At 46.3% G+C, this 19,532-nt stretch overlaps 1 protein-coding gene across 2 annotated transcripts in view; it reads right to left on the bottom strand.

Annotated features, from left to right (window-relative positions):
* LOC146191514 (uncharacterized) overlaps window positions 1-16,487 on the bottom strand; it is a 107,618-nt gene extending 91,131 nt beyond the window's left edge. The window contains exons 1-5 of one of the 2 annotated variants that reach the window (XM_084602022.1): window positions 16,171-16,487; window positions 11,494-13,806; window positions 9,559-9,740; window positions 7,110-7,180; window positions 2,827-2,883 (exon numbers count right to left, since the gene is read on the bottom strand). In XM_084602022.1, coding sequence (XP_084458148.1) covers window positions 2,827-2,883; window positions 7,110-7,180; window positions 9,559-9,740; window positions 11,494-13,806; window positions 16,171-16,179 — 2,632 coding nt within the window. In that variant the 5' untranslated portion in view covers window positions 16,180-16,487. The remainder of the gene's footprint in view (window positions 1-2,826; window positions 2,884-7,109; window positions 7,181-9,558; window positions 9,741-11,493; window positions 13,807-16,170) is intronic. The other variant, XM_084602024.1, reaches the window with a different exon arrangement.
* Window positions 16,488-19,532: the final 3,045 nt, after the last annotated feature.

The raw sequence follows: 19,532 nt of genomic DNA, 5'->3' as shown, positions 1-19,532 counted from the left end.
GTCATGAACTGGAGCTCTGGTTTGGTTTGGGTTTTAACGTCCCAGAGCAACTCAGGCTATGAGAAAAGCCGTAGTGGAGGGTTCCGGAAATTTCGACCCCCAGGGGTTCTTTAATGTGTACTGACATCACAGAGCACACAAGCGCCTTGCTTTTTGCCTGCATCAAAAAGCGGCCGGGATTCAATCCTGCATCCTTGGGCACAGCAGTCGAGCTCTCTAACCACTGCGCCACCGCGGCAAAGTTGAACTCGTAACTCGTTTCAGTACATGCCAGGGTGCCCGAGGCCACTTAAAAACAAGGAAAACAAAGCTGCACCAAGGATTAAGTTGAATTTAAAACAAGTGACTGCCACTTATTTAAAATGGCACATTACCATATTTTAGTGTACAAACGACTCAAGGTGTGTAGTAAGGCTACAATAAGAAATTTGCAGGTTATGAATCAGATTCATGTAGCATATACGCACAAACGTTAGTTTTCTACAACATGCTACATGATTATGTTATTACCTGTTTAAGGAAATAATAGAGACAATAATGCTCGTTTCAGAATACACTGACGTCTCACTGATAAGTTCCTGTTTGGTATGACTTTTCGGTTCGCATGTTCAAAATAGCGGGCTGTAAGAATAACCCTTAGTGGTATAGCTTTTCTCCTCGTTAATATGTCCCCGGGCAATATGATTGCTCGGGTATTACATTCGAAATTTCCACAAATTACGGTCGTATAATACATTTATTTAGCGATCAACAACCATGTTTTAATGTATGAGCGGGCAGAGCTTGGGAAAGCGCTAAAGGGCTAGGGAGCAGTGGCGCTCTCCGAGTGGTGGCTTCTCTGCAGTGCTTTACTGCATGAGTGCAAAGCTAAAGTGAGAGGGCCTTTTTTGTGAAAACATGACCTGGAGGGATGCAGTGATTTCTTCACAATGCCTTTAGGCCAATGGGCCGAAGAATTTGGGAACAACTATACACATATATGAGCTGGTCAGATCTGGAAAACACAGTATGTAGCCCGGTGAAAGTCAGCCATCATGAACGCTTCTCTACGGTACACTAGTGTAAAGGGAGCAATGCATCCGGAAACAGTGAGGAAGCGATCTCACTTTGCTATTACCATCAAAGTAGCGGATATAATTGCTATATCTCTTCTGCACTAAGGACAACATGAATGAATACTGAATTCTTCGAGAAATAAAACAGGAGCGCTTCATATCTTAAACAAGGAAATGCTAATCTAAATTTTTATAAGTGAAAGTATCAATAAATGCCTTTGTACCTAGTTCGACCGTTCATTCCTCAATACCATGCAGTTCTAATTACACGTTATCATGGATATTAATGTGCTTCTTTGCATTATTAAAAAAATGTATCCACATGGTTTTACCGATTTATCGTTTTCTGTGGCAATTTCCTTCTAAGCAATTGCAAAGGTCCTGGTGTGTTCATCCCAGCCTCCGATATGGAAGGAGCCGCCCAAGTTGGCAGCTCACTCAAACATTACATTACCACTGGTCTTGTGACGTTATACAACTCATCGACCAATAACTACCCGGCCATGTCACCTGCTGCTGGCTATACCACCCGCCAGAGACATGCTCATGATTTTTCAAGGCCATGAGGCTTCAAACAATTGATACCGTCGTCGGCAGATAATTTTTTTAAGACATGAGGGCATCAACACTCTTGCAATAAGAACTGTTAGATAAAATAATGGAAACTATAACATGTTCATGTGGCAGCCTCAGTTAGGTTTTCATGCTGCCTAGCTAAATGAAACTTTCTTTCGTCTGGCTCATACAGACCTCAAGTAACGCAAAGAAAAATGAGGAATACTGACGAAGAGGCATAGACAAGATAATAAAGTAGAATCTCAATGACGCAACCATGTTTAATACAAACTTTGGGATGATAGTTGTGTGACATTGTGTGAATTTGTAGAACTTTCTGGACATATGCGCAAAATGCAAAATTTCCGTTCAGACATTCTGAGCGCTCTCCCACGCCGCTACGGATGATATTAACGCACAATCAGTGACTGTCAGCACTAAACGGAGCCTGAATTATATGTTGAGAATCCGACAAAATTAAGTATGAAGTCTGCTCGGCCTTCTCCGCCATTTTTGCTTGCTGCATGTACTTGGCCCGTGCAGCCAATAACACTATCTACTGCTACACTTCCATGATGCCCTTTCCATTTGTAGAGATTTTCCACAGCAACAGACAACCTTATACACGAAGCTGTCTGGGCACCTCTGCATACAACCAAGCTCACCATCACACAGTCCTGTCCAGTTGTCAGTGCACCTGCCAACTCGGACAGGTCATGTGGTCCCATGATGTCCCGCACCCCATTCACCAATCAGCAAATTTTATAATGGACACCAACACGAAGCACTGCGCTTCTTTTCCCCCAATGAGTCTTGTAAATGCTATTGCATTGACACATTTCCTGTACTTATGCATACGGATTCTGTTTGTTTTGGATGTAAATTTTTCAGTAGACACAAATATCTTTCTTTTTTTTAGCCCCAATAGATTCGTGTCACCGAGATTCTTCCATAGCTCAGACATGAAATAAGTGTGTCTGAAGCGACTGCACACAAGGTCGTGAAGTCCCGAGAACGTGTGAGAAGTGTTTCATTAAATTTCGAAAAACTTCATTAATACTGCACTGATGCCCATAACCCTCGTGAAACAAGAAACATTTGTACATGCTAACTATTTCACAAAGTCACTCGTGCTACAGGAATTGAACAATGGACACACAGGGATATTATTTCTTTTTCTTGGAAAATAAAGAAGAACAAAAGATTTCTTTCTCACCAGACTTCACCGATGGCGCTCCCTTCCCTGAAGAATGAACTGATGCTGCGTCAGCCCCTGGATATATGACAAAATTATGAAATCGCTCAGCTCAAGCAAGAAATCTACACTAGTGTAGCATCCACCAAACAATTCTAATTTGGGTTAATCTGTACAAATTTCTTTCGTAAGTTAGGGCGATGGAAACAATTGCAAAAACCAGAGTAAAAATAAAGATCGCAACAACAACAAAAAAGAGACAGTGCTCCTGTTACAAAACACAGCTTTATAGTATGACACTTAACTGCAAATCACAACAAAAAAGAGACAGTGCTCCTGTTACAAAACACAGCTTTATAGTATGACACTTAACTGCAAATCACATCAGTAGGAGAAAAAATGAATTAAGGAAAACTCTGAGATGAACAACATCACACATCACTGTATGCCAGTCAAGGTGCACGTGCTTGTGCCATCCCTACTTTGTCGTTCCCTAAAGCACCCACAGAACTAAAACAATGATAACCTAAAGTGTGTCCGACGCTGCTTTGTGCATTATCTCTAACTTGCAGCAGACTTCAACTAATAACATGCAGGCTGCTAGCAACACTAAACGCACATCTCACTTCTTCCTCAAGAACAACTCTACATTGCCCTGTTCAACAATCCTGTAATAACGTTTGCTGGATCCTTGCCCGTCACAAAATGTAAACGCGAGCTAAAGTGCCTTTGCCAGAAACAGGCAAACACTGCATACTTTGAGGTACGTCAGAAACGAAAGCTCTGGACTAGTTCTGACCCCAAGAGGATCTTTGCAAGATGCATAAAATGTTGGTATGGAAGCATTTTCCCATGTGACCAAATGTGGCCAACATCGAATCCACGATGCCATGCTTGGCAGCTGGATGCCCTATGCGTTCACTGAGCCCCATCACGGTGGGCATAAACAACTTTACAAACGCCTCAGAAAGCATATACAATGACATGACTCAGATGTGTGAAATTCCCATTGGGCTCAGGGCATTCATGTTACCCCTAGGCCATGCAGGCAAGTTCATACGGCTTGGTTAAAGAGAGGCTATAAGTCGGCTGGTAGCCTATGCTGTCGCAACATACCCTCACAGGTAGACCTTAGGTGTCCCCCATAATTTTTGTTTCTTTTGCAGGAGAGTTGCTCAAGCAGTTGCACTGAAATACTTGCTACTTAAAAAAATAGACCAGGGCTAACGCAACTGATGACGACCGCATCAGATGAAATCAACGGGGCGGTTTGATGCTGCCAACAGACATTGCCAATGGGCGAAATCATAAATACTAAAGACATCCTGGCATGTATCACTCATGATCCTAAACATGAGAAGCCATTTACTTTGCCAAAAAAAAAAAAAGAGAATAAAACCTAGTGAGCAGATACAGGGGACTCTATGCAATGCAGCAGCACCCACCTTAACATGGTGATATGGAGGCCATAGAACAATGTGTTTGCCTGTGCTCCAAGGAATGAAAAGCACTTCGAAAAACAGCACAGGAAGTGAAGTGAAATGTGCATAAACTGAATAAATCCTGGATACTGTATTCCCAACCATAAGCCACTACTAAGGCCTCTAGTTTTCTGTGAGTGAGCTCCATGTGCGCGAAGAAGAGTGACATGATGAGGCAGTGCAACAGGGATCATCATCGTTAACTCTGTCAGGGAGCTTAATGCCAGCATTGTGACAGACGCACCATGCACCAGCAAATATGTACATTCAGTCAACACGCGTGCACTGACTCGTTAAGCACTCTTTTGATTGTCTTGTAAGTAAACAAACTATGTACGTACAAGTGAGGAAGCTACGTAACTGAGCACATGTGTCGTGAGTGATTCTCCACCACAGCCCTCCTAACTACAGCACCTCTCTCTCTCTTTCCCCTTTTACTCCCACCTTCCCACCTTTCTTACAACGCGGCTCAAGTTGTCCACAGCAAAAAATGTGTGACAGATACTGCGCCTTTCCTTTCCTGTCAACCAAATATTATTATTAGCAGCTCTAGGTATGAAGCGCCCTTACCCAGCTTGACAGCCATCTCACCCTGCAGAGCACCCACTTGTAGTCTCCTCCGAATGTTAACCCTCCGTTACAGAAGAGCAGACTGAACTCTTTGTTTGAAGTTTGCGCCAATTGCAGTGACAATGACCTTGCTGGCATACTTGCTGAAGCAAAGACAGATCAGGAGGAGAGGAGCAAAACGTCGAACTGGCAATGGACAAGGAAAATCTGACTGGCCAATTGAAGGGACTAACCGAGGAGGCAAGCAAGATGGGCTAAACACTTTGTGCAACGATAATACTCATTTTTTACAGCCACTGTCTGAGCTTTGTGCAAGATTTCATGAAAGTGAAGCACAGTCTTGAAGATATGAGTAGTAATAAACACATTTGTGTTTTTGATTATATTGTAATGAACATCAGTTACAAATGCAAATGGTATGTTAAATTACACAAGCGACACATATGTGAGCCTTATATTTAAGAGGCTCTGCTTCAGATGCATGTGGCACAATCAAGTGAAGCCAAGCCCCCGATACTTTAATGCCAGCAGCCCCTCATGCAGCAGAAGTTCCCAGCACCGCCGTGCCGCCGCTAGGCGTTTGTTTCAGACTGCCCAGTACTGCAGTCGTGTCTCTACTTCACTCAGCTTTTTCAATGGCCAAATTCTTAAAAATTCAATGACTGCACCCCCTTTATTTATCCATAACCATCTAACTCCTCTTTGGCACTTGTAAACTGCGTGCCCCATGATAATTAATAAGCTCGTTTCTGCTGAAGGCTTTCAAGACTGGTGACAAGGGTCAGTTTAGCTACTTTGACAAGCTAAAGAAAAAAGAAATACTTACATGGTGGTTACGAATACTTTAGCGTTAGTCGTGGTGCGACAGCAAAATATTTATCACAGACATGTCCTGCTTTTTTCTTAGACAGCCACAGGCGAATTCAGGCTTGCACAGAGACTGAAGTGATACTCTCAAGTGAAGTTGTTTCGAAAGAATGCTAACAGCAATAACAGTCAACCTGGACGTCTGTTGGGACGTCCAGGTTGTAGCACACGAACTTCAACCCCTGTATGAATATGTTAGCATAAACCACCATTGCAACTGAAGTGTTCAGAGCTGGTTTTGTCCCTGAAAGAGCACAGCGTGGTTGGCAGAGCTTTTGCCAAGCACGCATCTCTGAGAAAGATGGGTGCAGGGCTGACAAATACTTGTAACTATCCTTGTCCAGCGCTGGTCCTGAACCAACTATTTTCTGCAGCCGAGACGGATGCCCACGCTACTAGACCACCTATAGTCTTCCCCTCTCTCCCAAATGTGGAGAGGAGTAATTCCTTCCAACCGAGGCAAGTGCGATGTGGACACAGGTAGTGAGGGTGCAAAACTCGGGAAAGAGCTAGGATGGCTAATGGTCCATATAGAAGTGTTTTGACAGAAAATGCAGAGAAGTTAACCACAAAGAATTCCCTCTATGTTCATACCATGGTTCTGGATATAACGTGAAGTACATTATAAAGCATTACTTCAAGTCAGCCGTGGAATTTCGTCTCTTCCTTTGTTCTCAACGTGCAGAATTTAAAATTTTATGCCGCAAGAAGTAAGGTTGATTGGTTAGTTAATGGGGTTTAATGTCCCAAAGTAACTCGGGCTATGAGACACGCCTTTGTGGAGGGCTCCGGAAATTTCAACCTACAGGGGTTCTTTAATGTGCACTGACATCGCACAGTACACAGGCGCCTTGCTCTTCACCTCTATCGAAAAGCGGCTGCGACAGTCGGGATTCAATCCTGCGTCCTTGGGCACAGTAGTGGAGCGCCCTAACCAGTACACTACCGCGGCAGGACGCAAAAAGTAAAGGGCATTAGTCTTGAGCCATGCAAGCAAAGATTAAATTACTGTAATGTCTCATTACAACACCACTAAAATCGGCCTTTTACTTCAGTGACTGTCCGATAATACCAACTAACAATACAAAATAACTGCCATTGTTTCCCAATACTTTGCTGCAATAAAGCACTAATAGAACAAAACCTGAGACTTCAAGCAAAGGAGCCACCCCTAATCTTAAGTCTTACCTCTAACGAAAGGGAAAAAAAGAACATCAGAAAGCACACAGCTCTATATATATATAGAGCTACTACAAATTGAATTAAAATTTCTCATTAATTTAAGCCTGATCAGCCCAGCTAACACATCAGGAAGCACACAGCTAACTACTCAAAAATTTGTGAGAAGATAAAGCACTTAAGGAAATATTGCACAAGGCAGAGTACCTCTCATAATGGTACTCTCGTGGGCTGTGGTGGTGCTGTCAGCTGTGTCATCTTTGGAGGAATCTCCAGCTCTGAAAAACATGCAGAATAGAAAGATTGACAGAACATGAAATATTTATAAAAATGATGATACTCAAGACATCTCTTACCCTTTACAAAACTCGAAGTCAGCTTTCCTGCATAGCAAAAACCCCTTTACCGTGACGGCGCAGCCAGTCATTGGGGTAGAAGTTGAGTACAGCGCAGAATACTTCTATACCAAGCCTAATGTCATGCACGAACCTTGACAAGTATCATTCCTTCCCTAGTGAAAAGTGAGAGAGGAGGGTATGAATGGTACCTGCCAGGTAGGGGAGACCTTAATCCGTTAATCGCGACAACAACAAAAGGCAGAGGGTTGCAAAAAACAGACGCGGCCATTACTGTCACAAGAGACGTCTCCTGTGCTGCACCTTATTTCTGCCCCCAAAATAGGTTTGCCCGCGCTGTGCTAAGAAGCTGACTTCCAGAGTTCTGCAAAGGGTCCATAACGTCAGTAGAAAGGACTTTTACACAAGAAGCCAGAAGAAAGAGAAAAATTTCCGAGAACACCGCAGAATCTGCACTGGAGAAATGCGTAAGCCTGGGCGTTGCTGTGTTGGTGGGATTCCACGAGACAGATACTGTGCCTTTCCTTTCCTGTAAACCAATTATAGAGCATCAGTGAACTTTGATACGTTCAACGAAACTGAAACCCTGGTTGTGTTCAAGGTGTGCACAATGTACCATGTGCAGCAGCAAAAGCTCAGGCTTTCGAATTTCTCCACTTCAGATTCTGCAGTGCTCTCCGAATTTTTCAGATTGTAGTTGGTTGATTACCTCTCTTTAAGCACTTTCGAACTATTCCCACCATTTGTGCATGCAAATCATGCCCTTTCCCGCTCATTCACGATCAAACATTTCAGATTTTCTGCCACCGGTAGTTAGGCCTATGTCACCGGAAGTCGAGTACCATGTGACCCCATTTGGACGTCGCCACTACCCCTTCCAGCTATTTCGATGTCTGATCGACTTAATTGGCTCTAATTAATTACCTAACTAACCCACATGCATCAAATTTTTTTCCCCAGCGAGATTTTTTCCTCTATCTAATGCAACCATTCTTATAACTCCTTTTGTTCGAAAGTAATCAATTGTGATGACAAATTCTGGCGATGCGAAACTGTTGACATAGCCATACAATGCTTACGCATTAATAAACCTTGTCTACAAAACTCAACCTCATGCCTACAAATCACCTTAGTGCTCTAAAATGTAAATAGAAACCATGATTTGGATTCCTTCCTTTGGAATGGATTCGGCCAAGTAAATAAAGCAAGGCAGTTGCAACTGCAAGTTCAGCAGAGCAACCTGGCTTACTGCTCAATGTCATTTGAATCCGCCTTTTTCACAAAATGTGGTGCCCTCTGGGAGTGGTTGAAAATTCATCTGCTACTGGTTGAAAACGTCCTTGGGAGATGCAGCCATTAGCGAAATGACTGTGTGTGTTCTTGACAGCTACCGCCATCTGGCATACACCTGTCCCGAATATTAACTACACATGACTTCCGAGATTGGCTACGGCTGCGCCGATCGCGGAGGCCAAGAACTGCACACGCGCAGCTTGGGTTAGTGGTTTGTTTTCAACCAGGGGAGAGGCACGCATATGCAGAGCGGCCTTGTGAAAAAGGCGGATTTAAATTCCATTCCAAAAGAAGCCAACGTAATTTAATAATTTACTGAACCAGGACTCTTCATTTCACATTGTCTAAGTTTCACAATAAGACAACACAAGTGAAGGGTTGCAAGGTAAGAAAGCATCTCAGGTATAGTGATGGAAGCCACTGTTTTCTTATTCAGCATGGAAATATGAAAATGAATACAAAGCGGTAAGAAAGCGATAACACATCCCAGGATCCCAGACTTAGTTCAGTGAGGCAGAGGTGTTCATACTTTATAATCACTGGAACTACTTCTAGGAGCAGGAATTTTGGGAACTGGTAGTGGCACGACATCTCTCCATTGAAAAAGGATTTTTTTATGGGAAAATCGCACTGCCCCACCAACCTACACCCCACTTCCCTACTAATTTATTTGACAAAGTGAGACGAAGAAAAAGCACTGTGAAAACAGGGCCAAGTTGCTCCAAACGTTGCCACCATATTCACCCCTTTTCATTTCAAAGTGCAATACGAGAAATTTGTTGGGTCATGGTCTGAAATCCTGCAAAAAATTCGACATTTGCCTTCCTGCTTTTCAAATCTCGTGTCCACAGCTTACAATTAGATAAGTGGATGTGTTATTAGCAAAAGTAACCAGCAAGAACAGCACTGCAAGAGCATAAGTCATGAATTCTAACTCATTTAAGGTTGTTGCCAGATGAATCATCCAGTTCCCCCACATAGCCTTATGAAACACAGCTTGATCTTACGGTGAATCCTGGTGGCGTTCGCTCGTTGGCGTTGCGTCGTCAGCCTCGGTTCGCACACTGCCCCTCGAAGACGTGCTGCAGCGTGTAGGTTTTCGCAGCGTGGGTGGCAAGGCATTGGGTCGGACAGTCTGCTGTTTCGCCCCCTCCAGGTTAGTGAAGACCTTGCTCTTCACTTCCTTAACCTGAATAGTGAAGAGAAGGCAGCGTCGTCACCGAGAGCCTAACTTTATCCAGAGCAGGACAAAGGCCTCTCCTACTGACATCCACGTAACCCTGATCCTGAAACAGCTGTGACCACACTACACCTGCGAGTCCCTCTCTGCCATCCCTGATGCATTACCACCTCTTAGAATCCATCCCATCAGCATTTCCACTGCTGTTGAAGAAATGAGGCAAAAGTTCAAAGCAACAAAACAACAAATGACTCGAATAAAAGGAGATATTATAACAGCAAGCAATAACTGCCATATATTAAGGCACTTGTTAGGTAGAAGGTGTGTAAAATAATGTTCTTCAGTACACCTTTCTTGTGCTCCATCTGGAAAACGGTGTTGCAAACGTTTGCACTAAAAACACGTGTCCAACAACCGTTGCACTATTTAATGTTCACTTCATAATCCTAAAGAGTCGAGTATGCTGGTATAGTGTGGACTGCATTTTAGTCTTCTATCACAACCTCAATACTTTATGCCTATAGCATCCTGTGGTTTCACAATACCCTGTAGGCAATAATTTATGCCATGCAATAACATTGAAAGCATAGCAGGATCAGGTCTCAAGTAGTGAGAATTTCCTTCATAATTTTATCAAGCATTGCAAGCAATTCTCAAAAATCAGGTCCTCCATACAAGCCTTCAGAAGACCCATGGGCTAAGTATAAAAATTTGCTCACAACAGTAAGGTTTTCATCATGCCAGATGAATCACGATGCCAACCTGTCATGCATCCTCACTGGCATCCGCTAAAGAAGCAAAGTAAAAAAGAGTGCCACCATATTTGATTACCACAGTAGAAAGTGTTTGCAGCAAAATCAAGAAAAACTGATAAATTAAATGAACCTGTTAATGATAGCTAACACTTGCCCCAAAGTGTCTAATGCACGACTTGGCATAGCAAAAAATTTTCCCATTCATCATGTTCATATTTTTAAAGTCAAGTATCTTACATATAGCAAAGCTGAAAAGTACAGGTCAATTTTTTGTTTGCTTTTCTGCCTTATAACTCATTTCTTCTGACTACCAGACAAATTCCACAAAACGCTTGTCTTGCGACTGCAATTGGAGCTGTAATTGCAGCTGCAATTACTCTTACAGTGAAAGCTGTTATAGGAATAGTGTAGTCACAGATAGCCATGAATCTACAGTATGAGCCACAAGACCTTAATTACAAAACGAATTAAATTAATTCACTGAATCAAGTGAATTAAACTGAAAGTGTGGGTGAATCAAATATAAACTATCTGCCCCAGCGGCAGACGGCTGCCACGGAAAATGCCCAGATGGTGGCTACCATGGACGAAGGAGGTTCTTATGCAGGCAGAAGAATGCGAAGCCTGTGGGTGGTTGCCATAGAAACCAGCTGGTGGATTTGTAATATAAAACGCAGACAACACTGACATTATGAAATGCAATGACAGTGAGGAGGAAGGGAAGAGAAGGACAGCGAGGAGCAAAAAAGCTTGTGATGTGATTTCGACTCACTTTAGAAATCATAAAGCTTTTGCATTGCATTGTGTGAAGAAACAAGCATTTCAGCGGTTAAATGACAAAACAAAACTACAACAGCTGATTAATGTGCTTGGCCTGCCATATTGGCTCTGCAACTTCTACTATTATTTTTTTATGAATTTCCAAGTAGCATAACAAACTTTAGCAGATGTCTGAATTCAACCTGTGTGGATATACATGTTTAATGAGACAGGGCAAATGTGCTTACCTTTGGCTTTGCCTTGTCGTCAGCCATGCTGGCAGCCAGCTTTGAAGTGACATCATCCCACCGGCCCTTTTTCGGCTGCCTGACAATTTTCTTTGCTACCTCTTCACCCTCTGCTTTGCTTGCTTCTATCATTGCCCTGACTTTAGAGACCACCACTTTTGGTGGTGGCTTTGGGTAAGAAATCGGGGTCCTCTTTGCAGTGCTTTTTTCAGATTTGCTTAATTTCTCTGGGCTGGCAGGCTTAGCCTCTTCTGCTGTTGCTGTTGGCTTCTCAATATCAGTGTGATCAGCATCCTTCACTTCAGATTCCACAGCCCCACTGGCTTGGCCTTCATCCACCACCTCAGCTGGGAAGGCATCCGGACTGCTGCCCGCTTCGTGGGCTGCCTGCTTTTCACAGGAAACAGTTTCTTGTACTGCTTCGTTAGCAGGCTGTTCAGGTACTGCAGCTGCTTCATCTTGCTTCCCGTCCAACATGGGATCCTTGGAGACTGGCGCCTGCAGACGAAGGGATGGCAGGCGCTTCCCAGCGGGCGAGGGGACACGGCCGCAGTCCGGGCAGCAGTCCGGATGGAGATTTCGTCTCTGAAATTCCGACTCGGAGACGGCGCCACTATCTTGGCTGCTGCAGGTGGACCACCGCATCATCTTGTCTTCACACGGGCTCACCGCCGTTCCTGCTTCACTCTGGTTCTCAACCTCGGAGTCCCCTTGGAAGCCAGTGTCTGTGCTGCGCACGGTGTACGCTGATGTGGGTCGCTTGGGCCTCGCGCCATCCTCACCCTGCAGGCTGCTCAGGTTGACTGCGGTCAGCGCGTCTGCTGCGCTCGGAAGTTCGCACTCCACAGAACCAATGCTGGTCGCAAACCCAGATGAGCACTCAAGGCTGTCAGTTGTCCGTTTGGCACCCGATTCATCAGAGTTCAGATCCCCGGCCACGGAGGGGGACGTCTCCGAAATGGTGCGGCTAAGTGGAGGGGGCTCATTAGTGATGATGGCTCCACTGCGGGCCATCACCGTGTTGAGGTAGTCTACTTGGTCAGGAAAGTTATACTGCAGTATTCTCAGTACGTTACTGCTTATCATAGGAATGTTCTCATCCATGAGCGGGCTGCTTGCCTTGTAACTTGCAGATGAAGTGGTAGGCTCCTCATCATCCAGCTGCTCTTCATCCATGATCTCCGCCACATCGTCTATCGAAAACGAATTGGGAAGAACGCCTTGGTGCGATTGTCCATCGACAGAAACTGTGACATCTCTCATGGCACCATCTGTCAGAATTCCTAGACTTTCCTGCTTTGAAGCGTCATCCACCTCATCCATGATTTCAGCAATCGGTGACAGGAAATCTACACCTCCAACAGCCCCTTCAGGGCTCTGTGAAAGTGCCTGTTTAACACACTTGTTTTCGAATTCATCAGTGTTTTCGTGAATAGGTGAAAGACCATTTTTCGAAACTGTGCTTGGGTCAGGTGCTGGTTGCTGTGGTGGCAGTTCACTCATCAGCGCAGAACGAAGCTCCTGAAGAACCTCTGGGCTCACCCGGTTATGCACTGACGAGTCTCGACGATCATATTCATCGGAGTCACTGTCAGGGGAACCAATAGCAGCAGCGTCCCTCCAGAGCGGAGCATGCTCTGACGGATATAAAGCAGGCTCAGTTTTGAAGCTCGCAGTATAACTGCTTACATCACATGTTTCATCAGCAGTTTCTGCTTCCTTCTGCTTTGACCTTGAAGGCCTGCTTGAGAACCCAAGCTTTGGGAGACGCGACAGCAATGATGCACTTTTTGGTTTGACAGCTGGCTGGTCATTCTCTGTCTGCGGAGATGCTGGTAACTCAGGTAACGTTGGTACAGATTGCTGGACCCGCAGTTTCACCTTCGACTCAGGGACAAATATGCCATGGTTTGGACGGCATGTGAAGTAAGCTACACCGTCGACAGTGCCGCTGTGCTTCCCTCCAGCTGCATCGTCAAGCTCAACACCACACAGGATACCCTCAGCAAAGTGTGTCTCCCCATAATACCGAAGCACACCATATTTCAATTCTCCTATAGACACATGATCACCAATCCTCAGATGCTTGTGAGTTCTCCTCAAAGTATCATCAACAGGTGTCACCACTGCACCTTGATTCACTGCACTAGTTGCTGCCGGTGGATGCGGTTCTGGTGCCAAAGGCAAGCTTGATGTGGCTTTTGGGAGCAGTCCTGTGAAATCTTCTAGTTTCTTGGGGACAACCCGCTGTGGTCTTGGAATGAAACGAGCGATCTTGGAGCTCCTCTGCTGCCCAGTATCAAGCCTGTGACCCTGGACATTGAGAAAGTTCAGTTGAAAGCAATTAAGCAAATTCAAACACACCGTCTACTACATGAAGACACACGCACAACTAGCACGTCACAATTTGCACCTGCACTGCTACCCTCTGACACATCAGGCACAGTACAATCCAAGGCCGCAGACCCCACACAGGGGCACAATTCACACAAACATCCTATGAGACACTTGCTGCCTCCAAAGTGGAGTGGTGTAGCCACTGCTCTCAAGCTTCTGTGGAGGAGCGTTTTCCTGTTCTCTCAAGGGGGTGTCCTCCTCGCCAATCAGAAAAGGAAACACGCTCCTCCCCGCCACCACCAAAATAAACACGCACACCCTTCGCTCCAGCCCTTTCATTTCACAACCGTGTTCCCATCCCATCCAGATGCCTCTCCTCCACATCCATTTCGGGTCCCCCCCCTTCTCGCAGCAGCTTCGGAGAGGGCGAACTGCAGGCACTCCTGACCCACATTCGAAGGACCCGCCGTTTCTGTCCTTCCACGCAGCAAACACTCGCGCGTTCCCTCCTCCTAAACATTACAGATGAGGAGGAAAAATAAATGGACGGGAGGAACATGAAATGAGCCCGCAAAAGCACGATCAGGCGCTGGTTTTAAACAAGCAAACGCAAAAGAAAAACATCAGCTCGAAAAATAAGATGTGCGACGCCGCACGAGCGACGAACAATACGACGTGCGAGGCGCGGTGCGCAAGTTACCGCGCGGCCTGTCTGGACGGCAGGAGGGAAAGGTGTGCCGTCTCACGCACAGCAGGACGTAGTAGGATGAAAGAACTGCGCGTGCCATACGCGCACAGCTATGAAAACCAACGGGAAAGGCCGTGTGCATCGCAATGTCAGTGAGAACGTACGAGTACCTGCCCACGGTCCCTCGATTCTTCCAGTTTTCAACTTCGCGAACGCAGGTAAAGGATCGCTTTCATTGCAGTTTATTTTTTCCACAAAGATTTTATCCACCATATAATAAGTGCTTCAGACAGAGGAGCAAAAAAAAAAAGTAATAAAAAAATGGAAGCATCTGGAGGACAGCTATCTCCATCAGGTCGAAAGCGACCGCTACCACCGGTTTTCACGAGCAGCAGACATTATATTTCGAATTTTGCTCACGTTTTTCCTGCATCAAGCGGCTTCCTTAAGGTAAGTGTGCTTTGCGGTCGCAGTCTCGCAGACATCCTACCGACTTCTGTTTCTGTGTCAAGCGGCAGACCGAAAGTAATTTACTTGCCCTATTACCGCATCAATAAAATGCATCATTTTACCAACATTTCAGAATGTGCAGCTCGTAATTGCGAAGACAATCGCTGCCCACATGTGCTTTCATCTGTAGATAGCTCAAAACTGCATGAAACAACCCTCTGATCAGAATTCATCGCGCCGTACGTTATCCGAAAAATATCAGCTGCTTATTTGAAAGGTGATCATGCGCATCATCGCGTTTTCCTACTGTTTGAAAAGCATATAGCGTCACGTGTCCGACAAGTTTCTGGCAATGGCAAGCACGTAAGCTGAAAAACAGCTAGTAACGTTGATAACAGCAGCTTTCGGTACTCTCAAATTACATCAATCCATGTGCGCTCAAAACTAGAGCAGAACGTTTCTAGGCAAATGTACTGTGTATCCACGCGCTTCATTCACAGCACGGCAAGACGCATGTCGCCTATGGCCCTTTGCGCCACGACACATCTAAAACCCACAGCAGATCTGGAGCGGCGACAGACTATTGATCGGTGCGACATGAGCTCTTATGAAGCCGTGCGGTCGACAACCGAGCAGCATCGCATGGTGTGCGCTCGGCCCGCAAGAAAACGAGACAGAGTGCTATTCGTTGTTGAAGCGGCTTCGAGGACGTCCGCAGAGATTAGAACAGTAGAAACCATCTAACACAGCCGCATGACGACCAACATCGGTTAAGTATATTTATAAAGCGCGATCCCTTCGTACTTTCGGCTTCGCTAAGAAACGCGATTTCCGATGCGCACCGGGGCCACTACACCCCCAAGAGACGGATCTAGTTTCTACTAGCGGCGAGTCCAGCTATACTTACGTAAACATCTAATTGTATATACATACACTAAAAACTGCTGAATCAGGAAAAAACGTCGGGAGCGCTAAACAGGCACACAGCGATTGCAGCAAGCTGCAGTGAAGTGCCGTAACGCTGAGCATGTTCCTACGGGAACCAGATTACTGGATTCCAAAGGCAAACCGCGAAGAGAGAGGCAATACGTAACGATTCGCTCTCAAGCGTTCTGGCATTAAAACGCTTACGAACAACACCGAGCGACCAACATGTGATAGAGAAGTGCTTCGGCAGCGGACGCGGCGCCGATTCCACTCACCTCTGCCATTGCGGTCGGATCAACGCTATCCTCCGGCTCCCGCGCGGGAATCAAAACGTCTCACCACGGGCACATTTTCCGGCCGCAGCGGCAATTAATTCGCCCCGCCGTTTCGAAGGAGGCGAACCAAACAAGTTACAGCGCAAACATCACTGCCACACAAGCGATACGCAGTCGTCGTTACGCGTCTTTCTGTCTTGCGTTGCTTTCTTCGCCCTTTCTACTTTCTTTTTTTCCTGTGTGGACGTCCTGATGGGCTCAACAGCGAGCGAGGCAGGTGGCGGGAGCAGCGGCGCTGCGGTCGCTTGACGTGCAAAGCTTCATGGGTAAGGATCAATGCGCGCCACTTATGAAAGCTACCGCTATCTCAGAAAGGTGTTTGAAGGCTTCCGATGCAAAAACATGCATGCACATAAATTGTAAATTTAACGTTATAAATAACGTTCGCACAAAGTAACATCAAGCAAGCATGCACGTTTTCGAGTTTTTATTTATTTAATATTTTCGGCAGCTCAAAGAAGTGCGAGCGATGTAAATAGGTTTAGGTTGGATTTAGGCGATGTAGAAGGGCGCCAACAGTTGTGAAGCGCCGTGTTATGGCCGTGCTCAGCGAAGCGAACTGAGGAAAAGGTTGCCGTGCGTTCCTTCTCACAAAAGCTTCTTGTTTTTCTCCCGGATGCAAGCTGCGTGAGTTTTCACAGTGGTGTCGGTGTCATAAGACGCATCGAGCTTCGCCGATCTGAATGAACATCGCGAACATCGATGCGAGCATTGCGAACATCGAAGCTACATTCTACACACCTATCATGCACTGGCTCAAAAAGATGATCACATAGGATGGATAGCACCTCCATTATGGACAGTCCTCGCCTAACGGAGCGCCGGCGTACGGCGTGTTAAAGTCAGTTGCAGACACAGGTGGCGCCGAGTTGTAGCCGAAGGCTGGAGTGCGTCGAATAGAGACAGCGCCGTCAGCCAGCAGACGATTTCAACCTTCGCGCTCCAAGCGCGTAGACGGAGCCAAAAGGCGCGAAATATTCAAAATGTTGATGGCATTGATTGCGGCACTAGATGGTCGTTGTTTTGACATCGACATTGCTTATAAACCACCTGTTGACCGGGCTTGTTAGGCGAGCATGAACCATTATGCAGCTCTACGCGATAGCGACACACCTTTCATCGCCGCTGGCCAAACGTGTACTCAAACAACATGAACGCTTGTTATGATGGGGCCCTTCTAAACGTAATTACTTTCGCACAGCGCGTCCTGGAAAGCCTGAGCTTGCGCTCTGGCGTATGTACCGCACTGCGGTGTCATGTGGCGTGCTGGTAATTAAGCCGCCATCTGGGGCTATCTGACGGCGAACTGAACCATGACAGCAGTGCGCCTTACTTTGTTTGCAGCCTGTGTTTTCATTTCCTTTCCTCAATGGTCGCAAAGCGGGCCAAGCCCGACCCAGTTAGCGTTCTGAGCGTTGCGCGCTTGGGGGCGGCACGCTTGGCCGGAGCGCTGGATGTTACGCCGGCTCCGCCAGGTTCTTGCGTAACCTGAAACACTACGGGCGCATCGCGCGGGTGGAGAACTTCCCTTCCAGGAAAACTAAAAACTCCAGAGACGGAAAAATAAATATAATCAGAAGCAGCAAGTGTAACCGCATTTCCGCCTGAACACGTGCGTGCGAAATGATCTTCGCGTCCACACCGGTGTATAAGCGTGTGGCCTTGCCCATTTATGACGGCGGATGATGCCGTCGCGGACCTGTTCATGGCTCTCTCTTTGTTTTTCTCTAACTCAACCTCACGAAGGCCGGTTCGCATGAGAGAGGCATGGTCACGTGACACGTTTCGTCTGCACGTACTACAGTTGCACAGGCGTGTCTAAACGAGACCAAAAAGAAAACATAAGGGCCGAATCTAGTTTGGCATGCCATTAGAAATGCGAGTACGACACAGTGTTGGCCTTGACAGACGACGCTACCTTCATTTTTTTTTTTTTTCGGCATTCAGCGGATGACCTGAGCACTGTGCCTCTGTCTAGGCGTGCCATGACAGAGCGAAGACTCGCGAGAGGGCTGATGTCGATGCGGCGCGTCGTCATTTGGAGTCTCCAGCGCACGTATATGCGGTTTAAACACGCGATTAGGTATGCGATCCGTTCAGGTAGGCGACCGCGACGAGCTCGAATCGGCGACGCTAAGCACGAACGCAGGCAACCTGAAGCGAGCAATTCACCGCCCCCCTTGAGCAGCAACGGTGTGTCTCCATACCTTTGGTTTTTGGCGCAGCGCCTGCGGAGATACCGGTGCGACGCCAGATGCGAGGCGTCTGTGCGCGTGCCTTTGTTAAACTGCTGGAAATGCGTGGGAGAGATAAGGGCCGAGCTAAAAAACTTGTTGAAGAGAATGCAGGCGGGCGGTCCTTTTTACTTTTTCTTGTCTTCTACAATCTAATCGGTGTAAGTGGTCGGCGAGGAGTGTGGGTGCGCTCACGCGGCTGCACAGGGGTGGGGGGCAGTGTAAGATAGCGGGACTATCTCGGTCTTTCGTGGGGAACGGAACAACAAAAAAAGGGATGCGCAGCTAGAAGCATGGTTTTTCGACATACGCTGCCAGATAAAGATATAGGCAATGACCGACAGCAACTATACAGCCACCTTGCACCTCTATTTGTTTACTTTAGTATTGGATGCAAACCGTTATTGTGACGCCATTAGAAAGGAAAATAATGTTGTGAAACCAGTTGGCCTGCGTGCACGAATACAAAAAAAAAAAAAAAAAAAAAACGCAGGGTTTGAGCAGAGAACGAAAAAGGGGGTGATGAAGGCAGCTGCCTGTTCTGCACATTTGAGCTTCCACGTACAGATAAGATTGGACAAATTGCGCATGGCCAGGCTAGAAGGCATTTTTTTTCTCCTGTTTTGTCATCTCAATCAGTGCTTTGCTCTAATGAAATACCAGTAGATCGATTTACTGGGGGTTACCATAGCGACTAAAAAAAAGAAGGATAGCGAGTTATCAGGGAGCCTAAAACCAACGTACGAGCCAGTGTAGATCTCACTGTCCTCGAACGGCAGTCAGCCTCAGCGACGCGGAAGACATGCATTGCCTGGGGGAAACCTCAAAACCATTATATTTTTTTTCTTGGCCCTCCTTACCTGATAAATAGATTCCGTGTGTCGTTCCGTGATATGTACGGCGACTGGACTGCGCGCAATATCACCAGACGTAGGCGGTGTTGTCAGTACTCCGGTGTGGCGGTGCGTCAATGGCGGGCCGATGTCTCGTGACGAGCGAAGAACACAGCAACGAACCAAGAGGTCGAGCAAGGCGCCGGCGGACGCGACAGCAGTTGGCGCGCGCGCG

The sequence above is a fragment of the Amblyomma maculatum genome, chromosome 4 (genome assembly GCF_055883805.1).
Source record: "Amblyomma maculatum isolate TAMU_Amacu chromosome 4, ASM5588380v1, whole genome shotgun sequence".
Classification (NCBI taxonomy): Eukaryota; Metazoa; Arthropoda; class Arachnida; order Ixodida; family Ixodidae; genus Amblyomma; species Amblyomma maculatum.
The sequence above is the reverse complement of the archived record's forward strand: the minus strand, read 5'-3'. Positions and strand labels throughout refer to the sequence as shown.